Genomic DNA, 20,493 nt, shown 5'->3' with positions numbered 1-20,493 from the left:
ACAAGAATTCTCTGAGATAGGAACCATTATCATCTTTACTTTACTGGTGGGGAAACCAAAGTACAAAGAGGAAAACTTTCTACCTCAGGTCTCAAGGCTAGAAAGTAGCAAAGCTAGGATTAGAACAAAGGCTGCTCAACTTCAGAACCTGCACCCATAAGCACTGCTCTATAGAATTCTCACTCCTACTCACTTCAAATCTATTTCCAGTGGCTTTTTAGTAGAATCATTACAAAGCTTCCATATTTTAAAACTTTGCATGTCTGGAAGGATATATGTCAAGCTGTATTTTTTTTGTTTGTTATAAAAACTACATGTATTTTTAAAAAGATGAACAAATTCCTAATTGAAAAAATATAAAAATCATGCCTGGAATTACTGCTTTATTGTGGCAGCTTCCAGGGGCCTTCAGTGTGGACCACCAAAGTTCTCAAAGACTAGCTGATGCTGATTCTTTGGAAACATGGCATTAGCTGAATTAAATTGCATTAAAAAAGTACCCCTACAAGCATGCTTTTTGATGACTGCCTTAGAGGCAGTATGTCATAATGGTTAAAAGCAGAGACTTGGGATTTAGACTGACCTACGTTTGACTCCAATATTCAGCACTTACAAGCTGAGTGACTTCAGGCAAGTTACTGTAATTCTCCTAAGCCTCAATTATCTTATCCGTAAATTGCCAGTAACACCTATCTCCTAAGGTTGTGGTGGTAGATAATACAGTAAACTATATAACCTAAGTGCTCCTGCATAAGTAAGTACTCAACAATACATATCCATTGTTATTAGCAATAACAGATGGCTAAAGTTTCTTTTTTAATGTTGTGGAATTCCATTTTTAACCAAGAGTCTCAGAAGAGGTATCTCTCATTTTCCTTTTTGAAGCCACTTTCCCGCTTTCCTCAGGCAGGTGTTCAAGGTCAGATTTCCAAAATTCTTTTATTTGTTTCTTTCTCTCTGACTCCCCAAATTAACTATGTCTATAGTTTTGAAATATTTGTTCCTTTCATTTGCTCATTCATCTACCCAAATGAGCATTTTTAAAGCACTTAATTTATGCAACGCACTGACGCTATGAAGATCTTAAAAATTAATTAGACAAAGATCTTGGCCTAAAGAAGCTAAGTTTTTTTTTTTTTCCAGGTAAAAATAAGACAGCAGGTTACATTGGAATCTCACATAAATAACGAATAATCCTTAGTATACTTAAGTCCCCTGAAATGGGACATCGGGGAGGGGAGGGATTATAATGCAGTATAAATGCTAAAAAAGACATACAAAGTGTTGTAGGACTATTCATTAGAGATATTGCCTAATTATATTGATTAGACTGGTTTAGGAGGAACTGCATGATAATGGTACTTGTTCTACAGGGCAAAATACACACAGAATTTCCAGAAAGAATGGCTAACTATACGAATCAAAATTCATCAGCCGGCTTTGCCTCCCGTGGCCGCTGGATGCCGCCATAGACGCATTTGCTGAAACCATAGACAAAGTGGCGTCCTGATTGCCTAGACAGGCTTTTCCCCCCGAGCCGCTCTTGCTCCTCCTTGGATCATCCCCTGGAAGAGACGTAACGCGCGAATGAGTGGAGAAAGTCTCACGAGAGTGAAAGGAAGTCTCGCGATTTTAAAATCTTATTTATTTTTACCTAGCAACTGAAAACAGGTCGGTTACTCCAAGTAGAATCTCTAACTGAGATTGGAGTGAGACCCCAGCCCTAGGCTGGGGTTTATTCCATACAGAAGAGACGGATTCAGAGGGGCTACGGGTAATTCGTACTCACCCTAGCGGAAAGAGAACTTCCTTTCTGCCTCCCAAGAGGAATTTAAGAGGACTCCCCTTCCCTCCTTTCCATCCCTCCAATCTCTTCTTAACTCTCTGACAACTGTTTCTTCTCCCCTTCTTTCACGCTTCCACTTGCTTTTCTTTTCTTTTTTTACTCCCCAAGAGACTTAAGGGGGATCCGACCTGCAAGACAGGGGTGGAGGTGGAGATAGGGGTGATACTTTCGGGATTATTGGATTTGACTGAGACGAGTTTACCCTCTCTTCCATAAACGTGGTAACCCCAGAGATAGAACTCTTTCTAGAACCTTTACGTCTCCCCTGAGAAACTCCGACAGCCTTGGGAAAACCGATGGAACCTAAGGAGAGAGACGCCATCTACAGACGAATACTGTTCTGCCGGCGCGCGTGTACCTTAACAGCTTTGGGGAGTTGGTTCAGAAGTTGGCTGTTGTTTACCTCCACGATTCCCTTCCCTCCTTCCTCAGCCAGCCTGTCAGCAATTCCTAAATGAGAGCTGCAGCAGAATGACTCGACTGCTTGACCTCGGGCCAAGAAGCCTTAAAGGGAAATTTGAATGGGGAGAAGTTTTTGTGTAACACTGGTGTCTTGGGTGAGGAAGAGGACCAATGCTGGTTTGGAATCGCACCTCTCCACAGAGTGCTTAATGTTTTATGATATGAGCTATGTAATGTTATGTCCTTTTGCTTAGACCAAGATTATTGAAAACCAGACATACGATGAGCGTCTAGAGGTTAACGATCCCGAAGAAATTGCAAGTATTTATACTCCAACCCCAAGACACAGAGGTAAGAGAGAAATGAAGAGGAAAGCCGAAAAATGGTTCTTAGAAAAAAGATCAGGATGGATTCATGATTGTAATAGCAAATGTTCACAGTCTTCCAGGGGTTCATGTTTTGTTTTTTTTTTTTGTTTTTTGTTTTTTTTAACTTATCAAAACTGTTCTGCTCAGTTTTGAAAATGCTTTTGAATGCACACTATGTGTCAGCCTTATGCTTGGCACTATGTGTACAATATTAAAAGAGATATTGGTCCTGCCATCATGATGCTTGTAATCATGAGAGACAGATGACAGATGAATAAACAGACATAATTACAAATGCGGTAAGTGCATTGATAGAGGTCAAGAGTTTGATGTTATGGAGAATGATGGTGAGAGTGGGATCTTCTTTTGGTAGAGTGGTCAGGAGGTGACATCTGAGATTGAAAGATGAGAAGGATCCAGACATAGAGGAAAAGTAGGCCAGAAAAAGGGAATAGCAAGTGAAATGTGGAGGGGCCCTAAAGCCAGAAAGAAGTTGAGTTAATTTGAGGACTTGAAAGAGATTAGTATATGATATGGACTGGTATTGGAGTAAGTAGGCAGGAGGTAGGCAGGCAGAGGTGAGCAGGCAGAGGTAAGCAGGAGGCATAACAAGCAGAGCTTTAAAGGCTGTGCTGCTGTTATATGTGGAATGAATTGAAAGATCCAAAGGTGAAAGTAGGAAACCAGTTGCAAGGACTTGCAGTGGCTGAGCTGAGGTAATAGTGGCTTGGATATGGTGAGGAAGTTGAGGCTAGAGAGAAGAATCACTAAGACTTGCTAATGAGTTGGATATGGCTATTGAGTTAGGAATCAAGGATAATGTCCAGATTTGTTTGTTGTGGTAGATATATTTAACAAACAATTTACTTTTTAAGTGTACAATTCAGTGGCATTAAATAAAGTCATATTGTTGTGTAACTATCTCTACTATTTCCAGAACTTTTTCATCCTCCTGAACAGAAATTGCACCCATTAAATAACTCCTCATTCCCCTCAAACCCCAGCCCATATTCTATTCTATTTCATTCTATTCTAGTCTATTATGTTGTGTTGTGTTGTGTTGTGTTGTGTTGTGTTCTATTCTATTCTATTCTATTCTATTCTATTCTATTCTATTCTATTCTATTCTATTCTATTCTATTCTATTCTACTTTGTCTCTGTGAATTTACCTATTCTAGGTATTGTATAAGTGGAATCATACAATATTTGCTGTTTTGTATCTGGCCTATTTTACTTAGTATAATGTTTTCAAGGTTCATTCTTCCTTTTCATGGCTGAATAATATTCCACTGTATATATAACCACATTTTATTTATCCATTCGTCTGTTGATAGATACTTCAGAATTTCTACCTTTGGCTGTTGTGAATATGCTGCTATGAACAAGTATCTGACTGACTCTCAATATTTTGGAGATCTGTATATGTGTGTGTGTGTGTGTGTGTGTGTATGTATTATGTCTAGACACCCAGGTTTTTGACTCAGCATGTTTTTAATCTTGCCAGCTATGGACATGATAATTTGTTTTCAGTTTGGGCAATTTAGTAGGCTGAAAAATGGGGTTTAATTGGCATTTATTTGATTTAGAAATCATGCCAGTTAATATCTTACCCCTGGTTATGCTTTTGGAATACTTCTGGTTAATTGTTCAGAATATTTTTATTGCTCTTATCTTACGGGCACTGATTCAGACATATATATGGGACTATAATTTGCCAGGAACTGGGTCAGTTACTTCCAGCTAAGGTTTTTTCATTTGATCCTTACAACAGTCCTGAGTGAGAAATACTACTGAACTCATTTAGAGGTGGGAATACTGAGACTCAGAGAGGTTAAGTCATTATGTCCAAGAGGTACAGTTGTTTTTCAAACTCAGCCTTCTGACTATAAATCCAGCACTCTTTTTCACTTTACTAATTACTAACCTCATTTTACCATTGCATAAACTAAGGGAAGATTTTATGCTATTTATGTAATGGCAGATAATCAATTAATATAATGTCCAAACCAATACCTTAGGTATAGTAATGCTTAGTAAATATATGTTGTATTGAATTGACAGAGCCATGATATTCACATAAACCCCGTTCCATAAAACATAAAACATAAGCTAAAAATATTTGTCTTTAAGAATCATTTTAACAATAACCCAAAGGGAAAACTTTTCTTCTAAGGACTTCTTCATTCTGCCCATCCTCCTAACAAGACTATGCTGATAACAGCAATGATGAGTATGAAGAGGAAAATAATAAGGTGTAGTATAACCCACAGCTTCTTGTGGAATTTTTGCTTTGATTTTTTAGTAGTTATTTTGAGATGATACCAGTTTAGTAGTAAACAGTTCTTAAATATTCACCTCTAGTGGTTGGGTACCTTTGAGCTTATGGAGGACAATCAGGAAGAAAGAGCCTTAAGATTTTGACTCTTCCTTCAGGAATAAAGCCTACTATTACAGCCAACTTTTTGGTGAGGAATTTTATACAATGTAGGCCAGTGTTTTGCAAATTTTACTGGTCATAAGAATCAACTGGGGGTCCTTAATTTTGAAAAATGAAGATTCCTAGTCCCCACCCAGAACTACTGAATCAGAGTTTTGGAAGTAAAAGCCTGGAAATTTATATTTTTGGCAAGCACTCAAAGGAAGTCTCATAATAAAGCAAGTCTGGGATTGTTTAGGCATTTGTTCATTGTCAATACTTGTGGTACTGCCAATATTTTGTGAAAGGGACTTTAATTTTGAAGTCCGAAGACCCAGATGTCATTTTGTTGTTATTTTATGAACCTAGAGAATCACCCTGTTTCAGAAAGAAAGGTGGAAAGATGCCTACAGCTCTAGTCAGACAGGAACTTGAAGTTGCACATGTGCTCTGCTTAGCAGCCATTATGTTCAGCCGTAGCACATTGTCCAATGGTTACATTTTAGTTATCCTTCACTAACAAGTTTTGAAAACTCAGGTGAAGAAGAATATTTGAAGTAATGCAGAAAGCTGTAGTGATACAGGCTGTCATAAAAAGCATAAAAGGTAATGTTTCAAGGTAGCCCCACTTTATGACTACTGTACTGTTTTAACATTTTATGCACAAACTAAATTTTTAGGCATTTGTCTGTGGTATATAAAGTCCTCTGCCTTTAGATCAGGGATTTTGCAAAGCACAACTTTGAAGAAGCAGACAAAAGAAAAGTAAACAATTTTCCTAAATTGAGCTCCTGATTTTGTATATTTACCCTAAATTTTTCTAGACTTCATCATCTTGTGGTAAATATTCAAGGCTCATTTATGTTTCCAATTTAGTATGCAACCAGAATCAGCAGATAGAATCCATTTTTGAATAATCTTTAAATTGACAATCAATATTCTTAAAAACCTCCCTTTGTCAAACTGCTTCCCTGTGAACAAGGGTAATTTTGGCAAGTTTTGAATTTGGAAAGAACACTATAGAAGATTTTTATCAATTATATACCAGTAAGGCTTAGTTACTGAGTAAATTCTGCAACTGTATGTCATATGTCACATATATTACAGATTAGTTAAAATACATTTTTTACTATGTATAATAAATTTGTGTTATGCATAGAGGAAAATGTGACTGAAAGCAGTTTTTGATATCCTGCAATGTGTCACAGTTTTATGTGCCAATAGCTGCTTTACTGTAAAAGAAACATTAAATAATTTTAAAAACTAGAATCAACTATCTGTTAACCTCAATCTAAGCCATATAGCATATGGAAGCCAAGCTTTCAAAACCTACCTTTAAAGGGGGCCAATTGGTCATCCTTCAGGTCCTAAGCGAGGGCATGCCACAGGCTCCAGGCCACAGAGGCAAAGACATGGACCCTGTCCCAACTGCCCCTGCAAGCCCCAAGCATCACCAGACTCCTTCTCATGGACTTGAGAGAGTGGAATAGTACATAGAGAATCAGAATCTCAGAAAGGTAGGTTGTAATGCCAATAATAGAAGACTCTCTCATCTTGAGATACAATGTATACTCACTGCATTTAAAAACCTATGGAGGAGGGGAAATATGGATTGGTCAGATACTCACTGAAAAGAATGGAAATAGAAAACCCATAGTCTCTAGAAGTGCTGGTTAGAATTCAGGTATGGAGCTGATTATGAACTTTCTTCCTTTGCTAGTACAAGTAGCTTACTCTGGGCAGTCTTGCAAATTAGAAACTAAATTTCTTCCGTGTGACCTTTGTGAGTATTAAGATCCCTTAAAGCTTGTCTTCCCTACTTCATCTTCCTGTATTTCCTCCCAAAATAACTATTTAGAGTTGCCTTTCTCCAAAAGTCCCTCAGTTTTAGAGTTGAAGCTGACTGGATAGTTTATGCAGAGTTCTCAGGATCTCCTAAGTAATAGGTAAAATAGATATATACTGAATAAAATTTATATCTGGATTTCAAGTTGAGAAATAGAATATTGTTATAGAAAGTGGGGACCCAGTTTGTAGCTAATCAGGAGCAGAAAAAGGTTCTCAAGGCCCTTCAGGGGAGTGCTACCTTCTCTTTCTAGTGATGTGGTGCCAGGTGGGAGAGTATTGGTTAGAGCACTAGGAGAGTACTGGGCATAGGTATACTAAATTTCTCTTTATATGGGCCTTTCTGTGCCTACCTTGCTCTATCGCAGGAGAAGAAGACCTCACAGGTGACACCTCAACAGGGCTTTAGTGAAAATGATGATGATGATGATGATGATGATGATGATGATGACTCATCTGAAACTGATTTCGATGAAGATTATGATGAAGCACATGGAACCCCTCTGGAAGGGTGAGAAAAGCCCCCCTGACAAGAAGGAAAGCACCTTCAAAACACTGGACAGGGAAGAGAGCTGTTAAAAGTGAAATCCCAGCATCTCTTTTGATCACCTCTATTTAGGATTTTCAGGTGTCTCAGAAACCCAACATAGTGAGTTTTCATTCTTTTCTCGTTCCACTGCCTCATTGAATCCTATGATGTCACTTGTACTACCTGGAACATTTGTGGGCTCAGGGATTTCACAAGGATTTTCTGAGTAAATCTAAAAGATGGCCCCCGACTTCAGGGAGTTCACATTCTGAGAAAAAGAAAATAAATTTATATACATACCAAAGAATTTTTATTTAGCAAGGAAAACATACATGCACAGGAGCATTTCTATTTTAAGCTCAGATCCTTTTTGCACAAGCAGAGAAAAGGCACTTCAGGAGCCCCACATTGAGACAAAATGTTCCTGAATGATGCTTAAGTAAAAATTCTCCTCACCCTGTTCTGGGCCCTGGTATTAGATTAATCATGTCCCACCCCTATAGGTTTTAAACAAAGTAGATTCTAAGGTGCCATTTAAAATACAATTACTGGTTAAATAAATGATGGTGTAACCAATCAGAATTCTATCTAGCCATTGAAAAGAATGAGGCAGCACTGAGCACTGGTAAAGAACAACCTCCAAGAGATAACCGTTAAATTTTTAAAAGGTATGAAAGAGTTTATGCTTTGCTCCCATGGGTATAAAGCAAATATTTCATAGACCATCTCTAGGATGCACTAGAAAATAATAATAGTGATTACTTTTGGGAGGGGAACTTGGTGGCAAGGGGACGGACGGGTGGACGGGAGACAGGACTTTTCAGTGTATACATTTTGTACCTTTTATTTTGTATCTCTACGTTCCTCATTTATTAAATAAACTAATAAAAATAAAAATAGTCACCTTTGGATTATCTCCCTGCTGGTAGACACTAAGTAAATTAGGCAAATGTTGAATACCAGACTGACTTTTCATGCTTCCCTATTTACTTCATGATCATATCATGCTTCCATAAATTATAATCAGGGGAAATATAAACTTTCAGTCATCAATCTGTTTCATTCTTTGTTAAACAACTCTCCCTAGAACAACCTTATTAATAATTTTCCAAGTCACTTATACACTTTGCCAATGTTCATTACATTTTACTTAATTATAATTAATGTGCCTTTTTCACTGTAGGCATTTCATGTATCAGTACAAGTATTTTTTTACTAACTATGCAATATTCAACTCAACATACCTAACCATCACTCAGATGTTGGATATTTTGTTTCTAACTTTTTACTTTTGTAAATAACAGCAAAAAACATCGTTGTGAAAATTCCTGTTTTCCTTGAGGCAGACTGTTTTCATGCCATAAATTAAAACCTCATTCCATCTTTTCTTTTTATCCCTTTCATTCAAAAAAAGGGAAAACAATTTCTGCTATATTCTAAAAACTTAAAAATTATGTTTTGATTTTCTGCAGTGCTGTTCTTTATTGTCAGAGATAACTGAGAGCAAATTATAATTTTGAAGTTACCTTGCAAACCACCCAGGAAAGGCAGATGTGGGTGGAGCAGAGGCTAGGTAACAGAGTCACATGCCCTGTGGTCAGAGTAACACACAGGCTGAAGCAGGGCTCAGTGACAGCCACTCTTCTCTTGTCACCCGGAGTCACATTTTTCTTTGCCCAGGGCCTATGATCCTGCAGATTATGAGCATTTGCCAGTTTCTGCCGAGATTAAGGAACTCTTCCAGTATATCAGCCGGTAAGTGTTAGGACTTCCCACCATAAGCCTCAGACCCTACCTTGCCCTTTCCTACCTCTAGTCCAAAACAGGGCCATTCTCCTTAGATTTTAAAGTAAATTTCTCTGTCTCCACCTTCCCTTGGCAATATCTCCTAGGTATACACCTCAGGTGATTGACCTGGACCACAAACTGAAACCTTTTATTCCTGATTTTATCCCAGCTGTTGGGGATATTGATGCATTCTTAAAGGTACAGTCAGAATATCCTAAAAATGACTCCTTAGGTGTTTTCTTCTGACTCCTCTGTTACTCAAGCAGTTCCACTCATTACCTTGACTAGCATTGGTTAACTTGATATATATTCTTCATTTCATTAGAGTTCTTAACCTTGCTCTCTACTCCATATTATATTCATTGCTATTAGATAATACTTGATTATCTCATTATAGGTTAAAAATTTGTCATATATGTGCCTCCTAATTATCCATAACTTCAGCTTTATATTTAAGGTCCCATAGATCATGTATGTTTTTCTAAATAGGATTTTAGTACAATATTAATACTAGTAATAATGATGAACCAGAAGAGTTCTTCCTCTTCAGCTCATTGGAAATAAGATATGTGGCCTTTTTATGTCCCTGTCATTTTTTTCTCTGTTTTCTTACTTTTCTCCTAACCAGGTCCCACGTCCTGATGGAAAGGCTGACAGCCTTGGCCTGTTGGTATTGGACGAACCCTCTACCAAGCAGTCAGATCCTACAGTGCTTTCATTCTGGTTAACAGAGAATTCCAAACAGCACAGCATCACAGTAAGACACTAGCCTTGTATAAGGCCCCAGCTAGAGAGGGCCAGAGCAGGGGTCTTGCTGGTATTTGCACAGTTGACTTACTGTCTATTAAAAGGGGTGGCTTTGGTTTCAGGACAGCCTGATCTTTTAAATAATCATTTTATTAAGATATAATTTACCTACCATAAAAGTTGCTGTTTAACTGTGGCAAGTAGCTTTCTGATGTAGACTTAAGAGGTGAATACCCTGTAACCCCCATCCCGTGCTCTTGTTCTGTGGTTTTGGTCTCTGTTAAATTGCACACAAGTAATACTACTGGGTAACCAGGTGTGAATGTGTTGAGATTTTTACTGTTTAGTGTGAAAGGAAAATTGTGAAAGAACGTATATAAAAGATACAGTGGCATAAAAGAAATGCAGAGTTGAAAGCTGAATTTCAAGGGCTGTTAGACTTGGCATGTTGTGAGTGTGTTTGATAAGCTTCTCATCCCTGCATAGATGCAGTGTTCTTAGCCTTAGTGTAAAACCTTGGTTTATTAGTTTCAGCCTAGTGTGGCAAATAGATCTTACAGGACAAAGCAGTATGTTGGTAGCTGGTAATGGAACAGTGCTAGTCTAGCTTTGTCTTTATAAATAAGAGAAATGGGCTTAGCCATAGAGGTTAAAACTATCTCGTTATTCTTATATTAACGCGAGCTGGGACTTGGATACACATGGTTGTATTTGATATTTAATGATCTCCCAGACTTTCCAGTCCAGGAACTTTTTGACAAACCTTTGTCCTTGTTTGACAGGTTTTGCTTTTGGATTTTCATGTTTGTTTTTGTAGGTATTTGCCTCATTCCATCCCTGAGCTTTGCAGGTAGACAGATATGGTTCAAAACTATGTTCTAAGGTGTTTCTTGTAGTGGAGTCATTGGTTTGCAGTAATAAGTCACTCTTTCCCACTAAAGCGTGACTAAAGTGAGACACGTTATTAGAAGAATTTTTTAATTGGACGTTTTAGCTTTGCATTTCATTGCTCTATTTCCTGAAAATAACTTGGAGTTGCTCCTAAGTTGTCCATCTACTGCTTTGATTCCTTAGATCTCACCCATTCTTTCACTTTAAGAGAAAACAAGAAACAAGTAATTGTTACAGAGCTCTCTCTATTTTGCAGCTACTTTTTTTTTAAGAAGCATTTTTCCCAAATAAAACAATAAAAAAACCTAAATTTTACAATTCAGTGATTTTTTAGTATATTCACAGAGTTGTGCAACCATCACCATCTAAGAACATTTTCATCATTCCAAAAAGAAACTCCATACCCATTAGTAGTCATTCCTCATTCTCCTCGCTCCTAGACCCTGTTAACTACTTCACTTCTTTTTTGTAGGTGAATAATATTCCACTGTATGGATACACCACATTTTGTTTATCCATTCACCATTTGTTTCTGCTTTTATTAGTTATGCTGCCATGAACATGTACAAATTTTTGCATGGACATATGTTGTTATTTCTCTTGGATATATATGTAGGAGTGGAATTGCTGAGCTATGTGGTAACAGTTTAACATTTTGAGGAACTGCCAAACTGTTTTCTCAAGTGGCTGAACCATTTACAATCCCACTGGTAAATGAATGAGAGTTTCAATTTCCCCAAATCCTCATCAGCACTTATTATTGTCTTTTTAATTCTAGCCATCCTAGTAGGTATGAAATGGTATCTCATTGTGGTCAGTTCTATATTGTTGATCTGCCCCTTTCCCATGGCTCTGGAAAATTTTATCAGGATTTCCTATAATCTTCATGTGGCTGCTGTCAAGCTTCCCTTTTTGTCAACTACCTTGTATATGAAATAGCAGCATATGATGAGTCTCTGTAGAAATAAGAGAGCTACTTCAGTACTATCAGCCAGGCTTTCCCCTTGTTTTTCTAGCAACATCTGAAAGTAAAGAGCCTGGAAGATGCAGAAAAGAATCCAAAAGCCATTGACACATGGATTGAGAGCATCTCTGAGTTACATCGTTCTAAGCCTCCTGTGACTGTGCACTATACCAGGTAAGATATACCACATTCTTTACCACAGTAACCCATGGTAACCTTCACGACCTGTGAACCCATTGCTTCTGAGGGCCCAAAGGCTGGAGACATACTTGATCAACCTGAGGTCCTGTGGATCCCAGCAGCTACTGGCTAAGATTGCAGACATAAAGATTGTACTTTATCTGCTATTACTTAGCCAGACCCTGGATAAGTTTGGGCTGCCGTCTGTGTTCTTCTGAAATTCTCATGTGTCAGACTGAGATCCTTCCTTCATCCCAAATATCCTGATCCAGAGGTTGCTGATGTTACTTGCCCATGTTTTTTGTTTATATTTACTTCTATATTTTTATGCCCATGCCTGATATTGACACACTGATGCAGGAATGGTCCCCTGAGTTTGAAGAGGTTTTGGGCAAGGTGAGTGGAAGGTAGTAGGAGCTAAATAAGTATGGCTTTTGCTCTAAGGCCCAGTGTTTTCTCTTTTCCTATATTATTATCATTATTAACTTATTAATTGAAGTATAAAACACAATCATAAATGTATACATGTTGATTAATTTTCACTAGCTGTTTAAGTCAACACATTAGATCAGAAAACAACATTGCTGACATCCAAGAAGCCCCCTCAAGCTCTCACCTCCCAACATAACTTCTATCCTGGTTTCTAACATCATAGGTTAGGTTTGCCTATTTTGTATTTTATCGAAATGTAATTGTACTCTCTTTTGTCTTCTTTCTTTTGCTCATCTATATTGTTCATCCATATGGATATTTATCCATATTGTTTCGTATATTGTGGTTGTATGTTTGTTCTCATTACTATATGGTGTTCCATTGTTTGAATACGTGACTATTTATCCATTCTATGGTGGCCATTTGGGTTCCAGTTTGGCGTTAATACAAATTACTACGTATTATTACTATAATATTTCTATGAACATTTTAACACATGACTTTGGTGAACATGTGTACTTCCTATATTACTTTAGACTCCACCTTTTCCACCAAGATATTTATGCTAGTCTGAGAAGCTGATGTCCTATTCATAATTACTCCAAATTAAAAAAAAAAAAGAATAAGTTTAATAGGGAATTGGTAAGATATTTTTGGAAAACAAATTATAAATCTTTAATGAAGGGGAAACACAAGATCTGAATGAATGAGGAGTCAAGCCATGTTTCTAGGTGGGAACATTCAATCTCATAGCACTGTTAGTCCTCCTCAATTTACTGTGTAAGTGTAATGCCATTTTAATTAGGATTTTAACTGCATTTTTTTTTCGAATTTGAAAATTTGGTAATAAAGTTTATCTGAATCAACTTTTAAGACTAATCATGAAAATTTTCAGGGAAAATAATGGCGGCTATACCCTCTCAGATATAAGAAACACATTATAAAGCAATAGTAAATAAAAAAATAATACATTGGCATAGGAATAGAAATAGAAATAGATCAGCAGCACATAACAATACAAAAATGAACCCATATATACGTGGGATTTGATGTATAAGAAAGGTACTATTTTAAATGATTGAATTGTGATGAGATGATTGACTAGCCATTTGAAAAAATTTAAATTAAGTCTATGCCTCAACTATATGCATTTGTAAATTTCAAATGAATTAAAGAGTTAACGTAAAAATAAACCTATATAGTTCTATTTGGAGTTCCATTCAAGATGGTGGAGTACGTTAATGTACTTGCCTCCTCTCACGACCACATCAGAATTACGACTAAACAACAGAACAACCATCATTGGGAGTCTCCTGAAGTCTAGCTGAACAGAACTCCTACAACTGGGGACATACAGAAGAGACCACCTTGAGACTGGTAGGAGGGACAGATGTGTAATGGGCTGGTGCTCATACCCGCCCATGGCAGTTGAGAATTTGGGGAGATATCTCAGCTGCGGAGGTCTCCCTGGAGGAGCGAGGGGTCTTGGCCTCACACTGGGTTCCCAAGTACCAGGAAGAGAAGTTGCCACAATTTCTGGCCATGGAAACTAGTGGAGATTGTAGTTGAGTAAGATGGAGGGCAGCTGAAGTTGCAGACATTCCTCTTAAGGGGCCTGTGCACAAACTTACTTGCTGATGGACTCACTTGCTCTGAGCTCTAGTGCTTGGGCAGCTGCTCAAAGAGTGCCAGGGATATACAAGAGGAACTGAATTGTCTGGCTTCAGGGTGAGGACTGGAGGGACAGCTTTCTCCCAGACAGAAGTGCTGGCAGAATCCATTCTTTGCTTTGTTGAGCCCTCCCCCATCCCAGAGTGCAGATGCAGGTGTCACCATATCTGAGTGTCCATCAACCTGGCTTACACTGGTTGCCCTGCCCTGGTGATTCCCTGAGATCTTGCCTCACCCAACTTGCAGGGCTCACTCAAGCTGCCTCCAGTGGCTTCTCCATACAAATGGCCTGTCTTGGCTCATGCTGCGGACATTGCTAAAATCTCTCAAAGGTTCACAAAACTCAAACAAGCAACATCTGGCTTCAGTATGCCCTGTACCTCTTGCTGGGCAGCCCCATGCCTGGCAGTACTGACAGCTGGCCTCAGTTTGCAGCTTGGCTTCTCAAGGCACCTCTAAGCCCAGCACCTGGTGGCCATCTGTGGATTGCTTGCTGACTCTTTCCAGGTGGCCTCAGGCAGGACACAGGCTGCCATTGAACCTGACCCTGGCCCTGGCCCTGGGGCCGGTATACCTAGTAGCCAGCTTCTGACCAAGCTGGGGCTGCTTCTGAGGACAACATACCTAAAGGGCAGACTGGGCAGGCACCAGAGCCCAGCTAAGTGAATCTTGTTCTATAGGGTAAGCTCTTTACTGGCCAGTCCTCACACCCATTAGACCAAGGGTAGTCCCTCCCATTGATGTGCGCATAGCAATCAAGTCTCAACTACAGTAGGAGGGCACACACAGCACAACCAGGGACAGACCTGGAGCACTCCGCTTAAGTGACCAGGGATGACTGCACCACTAGGCCCTATAGGATACCTACATAAGGCCACTCTCCTAAGACTGGGAGACATAGCAGCCCTACCTAATACATAGAAATAAACATAAGGAGGCAGCCAAAATGGGACAAAGAAACATGTCCCAAATGAAAGAATAGAGCAGAGCTCCAGAAAAAGAACTAAACAAAATGGAGACAAGCAATCTACCAGATGCAGAGTTCAAAACACTGGCTATAAGGATGCTCAATGAATTTGGGAGAAGAGTAGATGAACTCATTACTTCAACAGAGGAAACATAAAATGGAGATAGAAAACATAAAAAAAGAATGAGTCAGAAATGAAGAATACAATACTGGCCAGTCCTCATACCCATTAGACCAAGGCCAGTCCTCACACCCATTAGACCAAGGGTAGAAAGAATCAAGAGTAGATTAGATGAAACAGAGGATTGAATCAGCGATTTAATAGATAAGGTCACAGAAAACACCCAATCAGAACGGCAACAAGAAAAAAGAATTTAAAAAGTGAGCATAGTTTAAGAGGCCTGTGGGACAACATCAAGTGAACCACCATTCTGTTATAGGGGTACCAGAAGGAGAAGAAAGAGTGTAAGGAATTGAAAACCTATATCAAGAAATAATGATGGAGAACTTTCCTAACTTGGTAAAGAAAGTAGACATACAAGCCCAGGAAGTGCAGAAAGTCCCAAACAGGATGAACCCAAAGAAGCCCACACCAAGACACATCCTAATTAAAATGCCAAAGGTTAAAGACAAAGAATCTTAAAAGCACCAAGAGAAAAAGCAATTAGTTACCTTCAAGGGAACTCTCATAAGACTGTTAGCTGATTTCTCAACAGAGACTTTCAGGCCAGAAGGGATTGGCAGAAAATAGTCAAAGTGGTGAAGAGCAAGGACCTACAACTAAGATTACTCTTCACTGCAAAGCTATCATTTAGGATCAAAGGACAGATAAAGATCTTCTCAGACAAGAAAAAGCTAATGGAGTTTGTCACCACCAAACCAGTATTATAGGAAATGTTAGAGGGGCTTCTTTAAGAAGAAAGAAAAAGAAAACAAAGATGAAAAAATATGAATAATAAAATGGCAATAACATATTTATCAACAGTCACTTCAAATGAAAAAGGATTAAGTGCTCCAATCAAAAGATATAGGGTGGCTGAATGGATAAGAAAACAAGACCCTTACATATGCTACTTACAAGAGACTCACTTCAGATCAAAAGACACATACAGACTGAAAGTAAAGGAATAGAAAAAGATAGTTCATGAAAATGGAAATGAAAAGTAAATATCTGGAGGAGCAATACTTATACCAGACAAAACAGATTTTAAAACAAAGGCTATAACAGGAGACAATGAAGGACTTAGTAATTTCACTTCTGGGTATTTGAAGAAACTCAAGGTACTACTTTGAAGGGACATGTGCATCTATATGGCCATTGCTGCATTATTTATAATAGCCAAGCTACAGAGGCAACCTAGGTGTCCATGAATGGATGAATGGATAAAGAAAAGGTGGTACATATATGCAATAGAATATTACTCAGCCATAAACAAAGAATGACATCTTGCCATCTGCAACAACATGAACCTAGAGGGTATTGTGCTGAGTGGAGTTAAGTCAGATGGAGAAAGACACTTCTGGAAACTAGAATTCTGAGATCAAGTTGTTAGCAGAGTTGATTTTTTCTAGAACTGCTCTTCTTGGCTGTCTTCTTGTGTCTTCACATGGTCTTCCCTATGTATATGTCTGTGTCTTAATTTCCTCTTTTTATAAGGATACCAGTCATACTAGATTAGGGTCCACCCTAATGACTTCATTTTAACTTAATTATCTCCTTTAAGACCTTATCTCCAAATACACATTCTGAGGGTTAGAACTTCAACATATGGATTTTGACGGAACACCACTTAGCAGATAGTACATATGTGTTATACTGAGAGCTCTTTTTCTTCAGAGAGAGAGTTCAGCCTTTTGACCTTGGTCCATCTCATGCCCCTCCTAGATGAGCCTGCCCACGGCAGAGATTGATTGCAGCCTGGCAGAGTATATTGACATGATCTGCGGTAAGCTCTTCCACCCCTTTTTTTTCCCTGTCTCTTAATAAACACACTGTGGGCTTTTGAAAAGTCTTGTTTACCCTGGGTAGCATCTTGAGTTACAGGCTACACTTTAAGCCAGTTGTACTGCTGACAACAGTCAAGGGTGGTGTTTGGGCTTATGTGACTACTTGCCAGGTATTTAATCCTCAAAGCCATGGTAACACATCCCATCTAGGAGGGGATTGGCTCTCCTAAGCAGAAAAGCCCATGAGTTCTGGATTTTTGTTTGGTTTTGCTTATGGGAATTCTTGATTTCAGCCATCCTAGACATCCCTATCTACAAGAATCAGATTCAGTCCCTCTACCTGCTCTTTTCCCTCTACTTGTAATTCAAGAACTCACAAGTAAGTATAGCATTAGAGATTGACTTAAGTTGTAGTGAGAATTGCTGCAGTCTCCACTGCGGTCGGCTGTGATTGTGTCCCATGACAATGAAGGATGTCTCTGCTGGGAGTTACCATTACCCTTCTCCATAATAAGAGAGCTGCAAAACAGTTAGGGGTGGGGCTTTTAAAGGAAGGGGAAGTAGAGGAGATGTGAGCCTTAGATGAGGTTAGGTAAGGATCTACAGAGGACACTAATTCTGTAGGAGAACCAAGTGGCCTAAGGAATGGAAGCAGGAAGAAAGAGGTAGTTCATTTTTGAAGGAGGTAGGGTAAATTTCTAGCTGTTTTTCAAGACAACACTAAGGAATTGTTTTGGAAGTAGGATTGGGAGAAAACTGGAACTTAAGGATTGTAAAGAGGTTAGTTCTTGCTGAAATGTAGCAACAAGCATATCCCAAATACTCCATGTTCCCTCTCCTCTTTCCTCACAGCATTTTAAAGCTCTAGCTGAAAGCAAGAAAGCATTCACCCCTCCATCCAACTCCACCTCCCACGCTGGAGATGCAGAGACATTAACCTTCAGCTGAGACACCCCCAGGTCACTCTCTTTGAAGGCTGAGCTGGCCTCTCTACCCAGCTGAGAAGGAGAGATGGTTATCAGCCACCTGACATCCTTGCCTTGACTCAGCGACAGTGCATATCCTATCCTCTCTGCCAGAAAGTACTTCACATGTTCATTAAATGGTTTCTGCTTGGCTCATATTTCCCTCCCATGGGAATTATGCATTCTACCCAATGGAGATTTGAGGTAGAAGAACTGGAATTTTTGGGATCCCAGGATGCTTGAGTTAGGAGGAGAGTTTAGAAGATGGTCTTTTTGAGCTAGCAATGGAATTGTTTTCATTCATTCTTAAAGTTACTTGGCAAAGATTTTAAATAAAATGCTCTTATCTTTCAGGTTATCCTGCTGTTCTATAACATGAAAGAGGAAAAAGCAGACTGAGCATAAGGCAGAGAGAAGGAACTTGGCCTAAGAATAGATCTTAAGTGATTAGCAGTTTAAACAAATCAACTTTTTGAAATAAAATCAAACACCAGTCCTCCAAGGTTGGCAGTAGAGGGAATCATTTTTCACCTGGAACTTATTTTTTCTGGAGGTCTCTCACCAACCAATGCTGCCTGCCATACAGGCTACCTGCCTTTCTAGCTTTAGGCCTTTCTGGTTGTGGCCAGGGAGTCTAGCTATTGCAGTAATCCAGGTGAGAGATAATTGTGCCTTGGATTAGGGTGGGAGTGGGGGTAGTAGTAGACATGGGCAGATTTGGGAAATATTTTGTAGGTTATATAAGCCAAGCTCTAGTCAGTGTTGTGACCGAAATAACCAGGCCCAACTCGAGTGCTCTAATCCAAGAGACAGTTTATTAGCCGGCGGCTGTCCTTGCCAAGGAGCAGCCCCGAGACACAGGGGCACAAAGGTTTTAAGCCCTCGATTCCATCCCCCACATCCTTAATTTTTACACAAAAGACTATATCTCCTCCATTCATTAACTGATAACTAAGAGATGGGTAAGCAAGCAGGGGTACAGAAGCAGAATGCGTCATTGTTAAAATATTTTGTACCTATAGGCAGTGATCCGGCCAGTAAATCCCTCTAGTTAATAAATTTTTAGCAGATAACTAACTAGAAGTGAAACATGGCGGTTAGCACGTACCATGTCTTATCCTTAACCTATTGTTTCTAAAGGTGAGGTCACTACAGTCAGGAAATCAGAAACCAGGTTAGTTACTTCTAACAAGAGGAGTTAATGGGAAATTGGTTATAAAAGAGTTGGAAGGGCTGAAGAAACGAAAGGGAGAATGGAGGGTGCTGAAGGAATGGAGGGTTAAAGGCGTGGTATCCACTGCGGGTGCGGGAAGCAGAAGAGGTACTACGGTGGTCTTGCATGGCCGAGGAGGTGCCACACAGGCTCTATGCAGACCCTCACCCCCACTACTACAGCACTGAGAGCCATGGCCGCTGCTTCCTTTCACCCACCTTCTCATATCTTGCTGGTGCCTCCCATCGGCAGAAATTAACAGCTGACAAGAGAATCTGGAAAATCCAGTAGGATAACACAGTTTATAGAAGGGAGGGTGTGGGGCTGAGAGACCACAGATAAGTAACCACTACAGGTAGAACCAACAAAACTTGGTGATAGATTGGACGTTGGGGTTAGAAAGAAAAAGATCAAGGATTACTCCCAGATTTTTAGCTTGAAGGACTGAATGGATAATGGAGCTAAGTACTGATATGGAGTGAAAGTGGGGCAAGAATTGATTGGAGGGAAACATTACATTAAAATGCTATACTGTCAGTCTAATATATACATGATAAACACATACATGGGAAGGGAATCATTTCTTACAGACTCTTAAACCAACTATAATGTTCATATTATGCTTGAACTTGAGGAACAGGAACATTTGAGCCTTACTCTGACACCATATTGGGACTAGATGCTCTACTCTCAAATGGATTCCATTAATGCTCCCATTTAACTCACAGGGGAAAAAGAGGCCAAATGTGATACAAACTCAAATTCTCCATTAGGTTTCCAGGGAACAGTCAGACTGACTTCTATGGCTAGAGCTGAGACTCAGCACTAATAAATACAGTAGATTCTGGTTACTCGTAGTAGTTATGTTCTATAAAGTCAGCATGAACACTGAATTAGCAAATCCTGAACCACTGCTCCTAGGGGAAATACAAGGTTAGGTTCTTATGTGCCTCTGGTCCTAACATTTTAATCAATCAGCCATTGGTTCATTGAACTCACAGCCACCGGCACTATACATCATTCCACAGAGAGGCTTATCTAACGCACTTTCTGAATAAGGGACATCATAGCCGTTACACTTAGGAACACTAGGCAGCACCTCAGCACTATGCTTGGGAGCCATTTTATACAGTGAAAGCACCACCAACAAGCAAAACCCATGACATTAAATAGATCCTGAAAAGGGCAGTTGTTTACAGTGTGAGAACTGAAGCCAGAGGCAGAATGTCACCTTATTCAGCCTCGGTTGGGTAGCTGTTCGGTAACTCTAATTTTCATTGCTCTGAGTTTGTTTGCAAATGATTATGAAAGCATTAAAATA

At 39.3% G+C, this 20,493-nt stretch overlaps 1 protein-coding gene across 1 annotated transcript; it reads left to right on the top strand.

Annotated features, from left to right (window-relative positions):
- The first annotated feature begins 4,643 nt into the window (after positions 1 to 4,643).
- On the top strand, positions 4,644 to 18,312 carry IFT46 (intraflagellar transport 46). The gene is made up of 9 exons (XM_039866661.1): positions 4,644 to 4,650; positions 4,823 to 4,869; positions 7,247 to 7,389; positions 9,088 to 9,162; positions 9,300 to 9,393; positions 9,824 to 9,952; positions 11,850 to 11,971; positions 16,885 to 16,993; positions 17,847 to 18,312. The coding sequence occupies exons 1-8, from the start codon at positions 4,644 to 4,646 to the stop codon at positions 16,934 to 16,936; spliced, it is 669 nt and encodes a 222-aa protein (XP_039722595.1). The 3' UTR covers positions 16,937 to 16,993; positions 17,847 to 18,312.
- Positions 18,313 to 20,493: the final 2,181 nt, after the last annotated feature.

The sequence above is a fragment of the Pteropus medius genome, unplaced genomic scaffold (assembly GCF_902729225.1).
Source record: "Pteropus medius unplaced genomic scaffold, Ma_sr-lr_union100, whole genome shotgun sequence".
Taxonomy (NCBI): Eukaryota; Metazoa; Chordata; class Mammalia; order Chiroptera; family Pteropodidae; genus Pteropus; species Pteropus medius.
This window is presented reverse-complemented; position numbering and strand designations above follow the sequence as displayed.